The 9652-nt window shown below is 33.7% G+C and overlaps 2 protein-coding genes across 4 annotated transcripts; one reads left to right on the forward strand and one right to left on the reverse strand.

Annotated features, from left to right (window-relative positions):
• Window positions 1-3042: 3042 nt before the first annotated feature.
• On the forward strand, window positions 3043-5839 carry LOC133293950 (protein IN2-1 homolog B-like). 2 transcript variants are annotated; one of them, XM_061492579.1, is made up of 10 exons: window positions 3043-3323; window positions 3459-3530; window positions 3718-3778; window positions 3980-4066; window positions 4191-4289; window positions 4378-4474; window positions 4675-4751; window positions 4852-4959; window positions 5354-5434; window positions 5530-5839. In XM_061492579.1, the coding sequence occupies exons 1-10, from the start codon at window positions 3085-3087 to the stop codon at window positions 5539-5541; spliced, it is 933 nt and encodes a 310-aa protein (XP_061348563.1). In that variant the 5' UTR covers window positions 3043-3084; the 3' UTR covers window positions 5542-5839. The 2 variants fall into 2 exon arrangements, with proteins under 2 accessions (XP_061348563.1, XP_061348565.1); XM_061492581.1 differs by lacking the exon at window positions 4191-4289.
• A 196-nt stretch (window positions 5840-6035) lies between these two features.
• Window positions 6036-8810, reverse strand: LOC133293955 (CDP-diacylglycerol--glycerol-3-phosphate 3-phosphatidyltransferase 2-like). Of its 2 annotated transcripts, none has more exons than XM_061492585.1 (7): window positions 8254-8810; window positions 8079-8176; window positions 7936-7986; window positions 7727-7840; window positions 7031-7087; window positions 6859-6944; window positions 6036-6578 (listed from the first exon to the last, which is right to left on the reverse strand). In XM_061492585.1, the coding sequence occupies exons 1-7, from the start codon at window positions 8615-8617 to the stop codon at window positions 6458-6460; spliced, it is 891 nt and encodes a 296-aa protein (XP_061348569.1). In that variant the 5' UTR covers window positions 8618-8810; the 3' UTR covers window positions 6036-6457. The 2 variants fall into 2 exon arrangements, with proteins under 2 accessions (XP_061348569.1, XP_061348570.1); XM_061492586.1 differs by having other exon boundaries at window positions 6036-6552; window positions 6842-6944.
• Between the last annotated feature and the right edge of the window lie 842 nt (window positions 8811-9652).

Here is a 9652-nt window from a genome sequence, read left to right on the forward strand (position 1 = left end):
AAGTATATCAAGGCATCTCTAGGAAAAAGGCATTGAATATGAAGATAAAGGTTATGATAAAATTGTTGGGTACTGTGATGCTGATTGGGCTGGTTATCCAGCTGATAGGAGATCTACTTCTGGGTATTGTGTCTTTGTTGGAGGCAACTTGATTTCCTGGAAAAGTAAGAAACAAAGTGTGGTTGCTAGATCAAGTGCTGAAGCAGAATACCGCTCCATGGCGACTACTACTTGCGAGCTCATCTGGCTTAAACATCTTCTCAAAGAGCTTAAGTTTGGAGACACTGGACAGACGACTCTCATTTATGATAATCAAGCAGCTCTGATACCATGTAAAGAACCTTGGGATACACAATATTTAACTCAATTTTTTCGATAAAATTTCATTCAACCAAACAACTTTTTTTTTTTAATTTTTCTGCCTAACTCATTTTCCCATCATATTTCTACTGATTCTATTTCCCTAGTAATTTTTTTTTCCTAAACCAAACGCCCCTTTAGAGTTTTACTTGTTCCTGTGATCCTGCCCAACTTTTATTGTTAATTATGACGTAATAGAATAATAGTAATTGGAAAGAAAGCGTACAGTCGAAGTCAACTGTAATACATGTCACACTTATTCTCTATTAAGGTATAGAACCATGTAATACAACTGTAATACAACTGCCCAACTTTTAGAAATTTTGTGTGCGTCGTGTGCAAAGTGCGAACTAGGGGTGTAAATGGGCTGGGCTGGGCTGGGCTTTGGCCATCCTGGCCCAAGCCTACGTCAAAAAAAATTCAGCCTATCTGGCCTACTGGCCTATTAAAGGCTTTATTTGTAGGCCAAGCTCGCCCATTTTCAAAAATAAGAAAGCCTGACATGGCCTACAGGCCTTGTAGGCCTCCCACTATATATACTAAGCAAAAAAAATAATTGTATAGAGCAAAGAAAGCTCCATTCATGCATGCACTAATACTTCTCATAAGAAAAAAATGACAAACAAGAAAGAGTCAACATACTACCTCAGCTCTAGAATGTATATCATAGAGGAATAGAGTCAAAGAAATGGGAAAAATATGAAAAATACAATTACTGGATGCTGAAATAAAGTCTACAAGAGAATGTCATTCATTTAAAAATCTTTAAATCACCATCAAGATAAGGGAAAGAAGAGTATTATTGAAAGATTTTCATCAGCAACATCATAATCCAGCAAAGTACCCATTGCTCTATGGTATTAAGCTGCAATAGCATGTAAAATTTGGAGACATTAGACAAGTTTTCCTTTCATAGAATAAAATAGCACAAAAAGTAAGAGATATTAGTATTTGGTACTTTGTATCTTTGCCACATAAAATAAATATTATTTTATTATTTTATTTTAATAAATTAAATAGGCCAGCCTACAAGGCTGTAGGCCGGGCTTGACAAAATTGGCCTATGGCCTATTTATTAAAAAATCTTTTTTATAAGCCTAAGCCTACTCTATTTTTCTGAAAGGCCGGGCCTGTGCTGGGCTCAATGTAAGCCGGGCCGTAGGCTGGGCTGGGCCAGCCTGGCCCATTTACACCCCTAGTGCGAACCATTTAATTGTAAACTCTACGGTGGTGTTTGTTTATGGAATCATATTTAAGGTATAGAATTACAAGAAAAGGCATGGATATTTAAGTAAATCCCAGTCTTATTTGGAATTATCTTAAAATGAAAAAAAGAAAAAAAAAATGAAGATTTATTATGCACCTTATTTATATATCAAATCAAAATTTATTTTTTAAAAGTAATTAAGTCTCTTAATGTATATATATTTTTTTAAGATATTATATATATATTTTAAAAAATTTGAATTGAAATTCTTATAAATTATTTAAATCTTTTATATATATATTTTTTAAAAGTTAACTTATATTATCTTATAAATTAATCATTAATTTATATTGTCTATAGTTTTCTGCACTATAATTTTGATTTTTTTCTTTTATATGAGAGGAGAAATTTTTCTACAAACACATTTTTCAAGTGAATCACATTATTAAGAAATAAAAAAATATATATAAATCGACATAAGAAATACTTTTTCTAATAACATAAGAAAATATTTTCCCACAAAATAAGCTCGTAAAGAATGATTGTAATTTGTAATAGACTTTATAAATAGATTCAGTTAAATAGAAATGGAATTTTTTTTTATTAAATATATATTAGTAGAAATAAAAATAAAATGTGTTATTAATTTTTAAATAAATAATAAATACATAAATAAAAATATTCTTATTAAAAACATGATCCTATAAGGCTATAAGAAAATGATTATTATACGCATCCGAATTATATTTTATTTCATTTTTTTTGTGGGGTCCAAAACTTTTAATAGATTAAGATTTTATCATAATATTACAAGGAGTGTCGTCTGTCTGTACGCAAGTGACACACAGATGCGGTTTTTTTTTGTATATGTATTTTTAAAGAGCATCTCTCTTTCCCCTCTCATAATTTATTTACGTGAAAAAACTTTAAGAAGTTGGTTCTTTCAATATTAATTTATGGTTTGATACTTTTTGTGTGATATAAAATTATCTTTTATATAAATATTTTTTTTGTTAAATCACAAAATATAGACTCATGTGTCTATAATTTAAACATAAATTATTTATAAAATCTTATAATTGTTAAACTTCGATTAATGACAAGTAGCGTGCTAAACGGACTAGGGATCTTTGGCTCGACTCGTGAAGGTTTGAGCTTATATGTATAAAAACTCATTTAATAAAAAGGGCGCATGGTCTAATTCAAAAGTTCGGTCTTAAAGCCTCTCAGACTGACCTAGTATATTATTATTTTTTGATTTTATATTTTTATACTACTTTTAGTTTTTGTAAATAAATCAAGCCACGTATCGATAATTATTAATCCATATATCGATAATTATTAATTATATTTATATCGAGTAACATGTTTCTCACACTTAACTTTAAGACGAAAGCTATGCTCCGCTCGCTTTCTTTAACAGCTCTGATGACAAGATATGAGAGGTGCATAAAAAATGAGGCGTGAGTAGAGAGTGAAACCTGAAATAGAGTGAGGATCAGCTGCATAAGCATCGAATGGCTATAGCGAATAATGGTGGTGTGTTCTCACTCTCACTCTCAGGACTAAGGGGAAGAAGGCCAGAGCATTCGGTGCCTTCTCTTCCTTTCAGTTGCAGTGCCTCTGAAAACATTCCCATCAAATTCTCAACCACCCATTTCCATTTCGGTTATTCATTTCACAAGCTTCAGCTTCGGTCGTTTAACACCAAAAGAAAAATGTGCGGGGTGCCAGTGTCAATGGCTATGGCAACGGGGTATGTTTTCTTTTCGTTTGGTTGCTGAGAAACACGAGGGAAATTTTGATACCCCATTTTCTCGGCTTGAATTTATGGTGTAATGGGTTTCTTACTTCCTTCTAAAACTTGTTTTGGTATCTTTCTGTTGCTAAGGGCGCATGAAGTTCTTCCACCGCCCCTTACTTCTACTTCAGCCCCACCTTCCTTGTTTGATGGAACTACAAGGTTAGTTGATTTCTTTCTTCTTTTTCAGAAGAAAAAAAAAAAGAATTTTGAAGGGGTTCTTGTATATTCACTTCATATGTTTGTGTTATTGCTCGTATGAATACAATGTCATAGTTTAATCTGATAATGGAAAATCTTCTTTTTGTTTTTTATTATTATTATTTTTATGTGTGGCATGTGGCTGAAGGTTGTATATCTCCTACAAATGCCCGTATGCCCAGCGTGTATGGATCACCCGTAACTGTAAGGTTGTTTAAGATACCCTGTCCTTATCTTAGCTCAAATGATTCTTGCTTTGTGTGTTACTGTTTGGCACACTGGATTAGTGAGGTTAACTTAAGAAACCTTTGATTTAGTTTAAGAGTTACCATATTTGTTATATTTGTGTGTGGTTTTCATAATTTATTCGATAATCACAGAATCTCTAACCTTATATTTGTTGGAAGCAGGGATTGCAGGACCAGATACAATTGGTTCCTATTGATCTACAAGATAGGCCTTCTTGGTATAAGGACAAAGTCTACCCACCCAACAAGGTCATATGATACTTAACCTTTGTGCCAAAACCAAGCCATCTTGATCTTATTATATATTTGTTTTGAAAAATTAAGTATACCAAATCTAAATATTGATGTTTTGTCTATGTACTTCGAAATCCAGGTTCCATCTTTGGAACACAATGATGAAGTTAGAGGAGAGAGTCTTGATCTGATTAAATATATTGACAGTCACTTTGAAGGGCCCTCCCTTTTTCCTAGTGTAGGATATGATTTTTTTTATTTTTTTTTTACTTTTGATATTTATTTTCAGGTCTAAAATTTAAACCCAGTTTTTGTTTAATAAACAGGGTCCTGCTAAGGAGTTTGCTGAAGAATTGATATCTTACACTGATACCTTTTACAAGACCGTTGTTTCCTCATTTAAAGGAGATGTGACTGAAGCCGGTAAAATGACACTTGTTTTCTTGATGTAGTTAAATTGCTAAATATATATATAAACACCTAATAGAAATGTTAAATGCAGAGAGAGAGAGAGAGAGAGCCGCTTATGATTTAGATATAAATTAATAAATGAATGAATAAATAAAGAATAAAAGATTGTCTGTGAATGTAAGTAGCATCACTAACACCTTACATTGCTTTAGGCACTGCATTCGATTACATCGAAACTGCTCTCTCCAAATATGATCATGGTCCTTTCTTCCTTGGCCAATTCAGTCTAGTAAGTATACCTGAATTGATTTTTAGTAATGACAATGCTCAGCGTACTCTTATCCATCTTCACACTTATTTGAACTTATCAAAATTTCTGTAAACTTCAGGTGGATATAGCATATGTTCCTTTCATTGAAAGATTTCAACCATTTCTAATGGATGTGAAAAATTATGATATTAAAATGGGCAGGCCTAAACTGGCAGTATGGATTGAGGTAGAGCATACAATGATGATCTTCTCTATTTCTTTAAACATGTATATTATCTACTTGTGTTATGTTTGTCATGTTTATCGAAAACATCTTTCATGTTATGGGAAATAAAAAAACCATCTACCTGTCATTGCATTGAGGTCATTTTATGGTTGCAATGATTGCCTACAATGGTTCTGGAATCTGGTCATGCAGACTGTGATATAATAAGTATCGCATGGCCTACACCAGGGATCATTGTGCTTGGACAATTTTCTAATCTAATCTGTTACAAAGTGTTTCACCCCTGGTTCAGAGGACCAGGGGTTCTGTTCACATGGCTAAGTCGTAGGTTCAGCACTGCAGAAACTTGTATTATGAACTTCATTCATGAATTGAAATTGTGCTATTGATACAGGAAATGAACAGCATCGATGGCTACAAAATAACCCGATCTGATCCCCAGGAGCTTGTTGAAAGCTACAAGAAACGCTTCCTGGTACCATAAGACTCAACTTTACTGAACTCCTACATTGACTGAATTCACAAGGCCACTCAATTGCTGTGTTTTGCTTTATCCATGCTTATCTATAGGCCAATCCCTAAATCCAATATTTGGCGTTGGAGTACGAGTCAAGAGTGGCGAGATTGATTAAAAAATCAGTGCCGCATCCACTATTGTCAGGCATCACGCTCCAAGCGTCAATCACTAGATAGACTGATTATATCATCCAAATAATGCGGATATGTGAAGATCACGGTGGTAACTTGCATCGTCATTGTTCATTATCTTGAACCGTAATTTAAAAAACTGAGTTACTGAGGCGAAGTCAAGTAAATTGTTGGGGCATTTGTAACACTGAAATCAACTGAATACATGTGTAGAAAATATTCTAGTTCCTTACATCCATGTTCTATATTGTCTATCGCTTTCTGCACTATAAAAGGATATATAGAAGGCTTTCGAGTTCAAGTTTTTTCAAATAAAGTCCTATATAACAAGTGAGTTGCACAAAAATCAAGTCACATTCGATCAACTCTTTTCTGCTCACAACATGGATGTAAAAGCAAGAGTAAAATGGCAATGTACATTAGCCATGTATATATGCATTGAAATTTAAATAATGTATTTATACATCGTTAAATAATATATCAGAACAAAAATAATTGAAAAGTAAACCACGATCATACAACTATTCCTGTTGTGAATTCTCTTGTTGCAAACTTTCGATGACTTCAAATTGTAATTAAGTACTAAATAACTGCTGTAACCTTTTTAACATGACTTGTGGCCCTTATTTTTTTCTTCTTACCTAGGGTGACTGAGGACCAAAAAAGTGTGTAGATAATTGTCAGGAATATTAGAAATTGCGCTGTGTGGAGAACAAAAACTACATTTATATGCCACAAAAAATGCAGCCCCCTTTGGTGACATCAGTAACCAAACTGTTTAAGAAATGTTGGCGAGAATCGAACCCACAGAAGAAGTAGATTTATGTGAAAACATAGAGCTCCAAGCATGCTACCTCAACAACACCTTCCATATTTTCCTCATATATACAACCAAAGACCATATGGCAAGCCCTGCTGAAGTATAAAGCAAAACAACACCAGAGCCTACTACAATGGCAGCTCCTCCATGACTGAGAAAAAAAATGGAAAAAGACCCAATCAGTTAATTACAGAGCTTGAACTAGAATTTTGAGGGGACCAAAATGAATGCTTAACAAGTACATTAATTTACAATGACATACAACTTCTAAAATTCATGCCTAAAGAAACTTTTTCGAAATAAATAAGATTCAACATTACATATCTTAAGTTTAGAGTGAGTTATTAACAAAAAGTTAACTAAAAAATAAGCTCATTTAGGATGAGTTTTTCACATGATTTTTCTTTTCATAACAAATAGAATGATAATACCTCCAGTCTCGGGTAGCAAGGAGGATAGTTAATGCTGTCATCTGTGTGGCTGTTTTCCACTTCCCCAAGTTATTTACAGCAACAGCCTATAATTTGAAGTTTCATGATATAAGCTTAAAACTCTGTACAAAATCCAGGCAGCTGATTAAAGTGTACATGAGATCAAACAAACCTCTAAAAGCTTACTGTCTTGGGAAGCAGCCCATTCCCTGACTGCAGACATGGTTATCTGTTCGGCAAGTTACAAGAGAAAATTATAAGACACCTGATTTGAACACTAATACAAAGCCAGTAAATCAGACAAGCTATAATGATTCCTTGAAAGCAAAAAGAAATTCAGGTAAAAATATGGCTAATTTATCATATAAATTAGAATCTCAGTTAAGAACTGCAGATCATCAACCGTGTGAGCAACAAGCACAGTAGATCCCAAATATGATTCTACTTTCACACACACATGATCACGTTATTCATATAATATAAAACATTGGATCTGCATGGTTTTCAGGTACACTGGTTATCTAACCTGGCCAGCTAGCCTTTGCTTTGGTTCATTCTATAATGTGAAAAATATGGTCATTGATAGTTCTGATTCCATGAAAATTACAAGAAACTTAAGTTCCATTGTCTTGGTTCGGTATAATAAGAGCTAATTGTATCACCGAAACACATCTTAAAAACTAATCATCATAGAATAAATAACAGCAGAGATAGGTAAAAGGAATATGTAACAGTTAACTTAAGATGCATGAGTTTGGTGATCACATCACATGCAAGACCCTTGCTAGGTTCCCTATGAACAAAACCTTTTTAAGTAATGCATGCCTTAGGAATCAAAGATGCTAGCAAGACATTAAGTATGCATTACCTCTCTACCAATTATGGCAATAGAAGGTATAGTGAGTAGCCACGGTGCTTGTCCAAATACAGCAACATCCAAAGGTCTAGTACATAACAAGACCAATGTCGCAGCAACCATAAGCTGCATTCGGTAGAAACTAGTTTAAAAAGCACTGAAGTGGTTCTCACATGTCACATGTAGGTGAAAGAAAAAGCAGTTAAGAGGAGGGGAAATACCTTGTCAGCTACTGGATCTAAAAATGCACCAAATGAAGATTTTAACTTCATCTGCATTGCAAATTCACAAAAGAAAAGTAATGAATGTCTTAGAAGGCTTGGTTTTTTGAATTGAGTAGAAGTGAATGAGTGAGTGAGAGTACCTTGCGAGCAATATAGCCATCAAGCCAATCTGTAACTGCAGCAGCGATGAAAATACTTGTAGTAGCAGTTGTTCCTCGCCAACCATCCATATAAAAAGCTACACAAAAATAGCATCACATTACAATGACATGAAATCCATAGTGTTTTGCATAAATATAGAAAAATGAAACGTACTAGCAACAAGAAGCGGCACTGCAGCGACACGGCCTAGAGTCAAAATGGTTGGCAAGGTAAGCAATTTCGAAGGCTCAGGCTCATCAGGCTCTGGTTGTGACTGTGGCTGTGGTTGTGGTGGCACTGGCGAACCCAAATCTGTGACAAGTCCAGCCCTTCTTCCCAAAAAACCTAATTTTTGGGAGGGTTTACGAAACGTGAACCCTGTGAATTTATTTTTAGAGGGTGTGGCGGAAGGGAAGTAGCTGTGGCTGTATTGGTGAATGGTTCTGTTAGGGGTCCATAAGAGGGGTTGGGGTTTGGTTTTAGTGGTGGCAGTGCGGACGTAGATGCAAGCACTCGCGCTTAGTTTCTGGGCTGACATGATCAATCAACGCTAACAAACCAAATGGGATTGGAGACACTACTTTGCTCTTGTTCTACGATAAACTTGGGGTTCGTCAAATTATCAAGTTTTGGGAATGCTTGCTTGGATCACGAAGAGGGAAAATGGGTATCACCCTTTTTCTTATTCTTTTTTCTTTTTTAATTTGCTTATTTTACAAAAATTACTCTTTTTTGTGTATAGGTCAAAAGCTTTGAGGAATCTACAACCACGAATCAGATCTTAAGTCGACATTATTCGGTGATGTTAGTAACACAATTGAAGAGGAGAGAGCTCTGATGATCTTAGCGAGGAAGATTTGGATTCATTGTAGGTGTATTAAAATATAAAATAAAATAAAAAAACTAGTTGTAGGTTCTGGGAGTTCAGGGACCTTATCAACTTTTTCTTTTTTCCTTAAAAATTATATTAACTAACATTTTTTTTTTCCAAATATTAATACATATAAGCCATTAACGGCACAAAACAATAACGATGAATAAATAAAAATAGTTATTTTTATAGTATTATTTTTTGGGAATAATATCTGTCATTTTAAAGGATATAAGTTTATATCATTTTAGATTCTAACCGTGGATTTCCGTCCATCAACGGTTATAATTTATTGAATTAAAATTATTAATTAATTAATAATAAATTTGGCCCATTAAATTTGATCCAATAGATTATAACCGTTGATAGACGAAAATTAACGATTAGAATCTAAAATGATATAAGTTTATATCCTTTAAAATGATAGATGTTTTCCCCTTTTTTTTATGTTATTTTAGAAACTACTCAAACTTAAAAGAAAAATATTTAAACATTTTATATACATAAATAATTTTTCTGCAGTTATTGCAGATAAGTTATCTGCATTTACTCCGAAAATGACGTCGTTTTGGGATTGAAAAATTAAATAATTATACAGAAAAATATTTCTGCAGTTACTGCAGATAAGTTATCTGTATTTACTTCCAAAACGACGTCGTTTTGAGATTGAAATATTAAAAAATTATAATTATAAAGACTATA

The sequence above is a fragment of the Gastrolobium bilobum genome, unplaced genomic scaffold (genome assembly GCF_033153095.1).
Source record: "Gastrolobium bilobum isolate Gb01-03AN ecotype WA unplaced genomic scaffold, APGP_CSIRO_Gbil_v1 utg54935, whole genome shotgun sequence".
Taxonomy (NCBI): Eukaryota; Viridiplantae; Streptophyta; class Magnoliopsida; order Fabales; family Fabaceae; genus Gastrolobium; species Gastrolobium bilobum.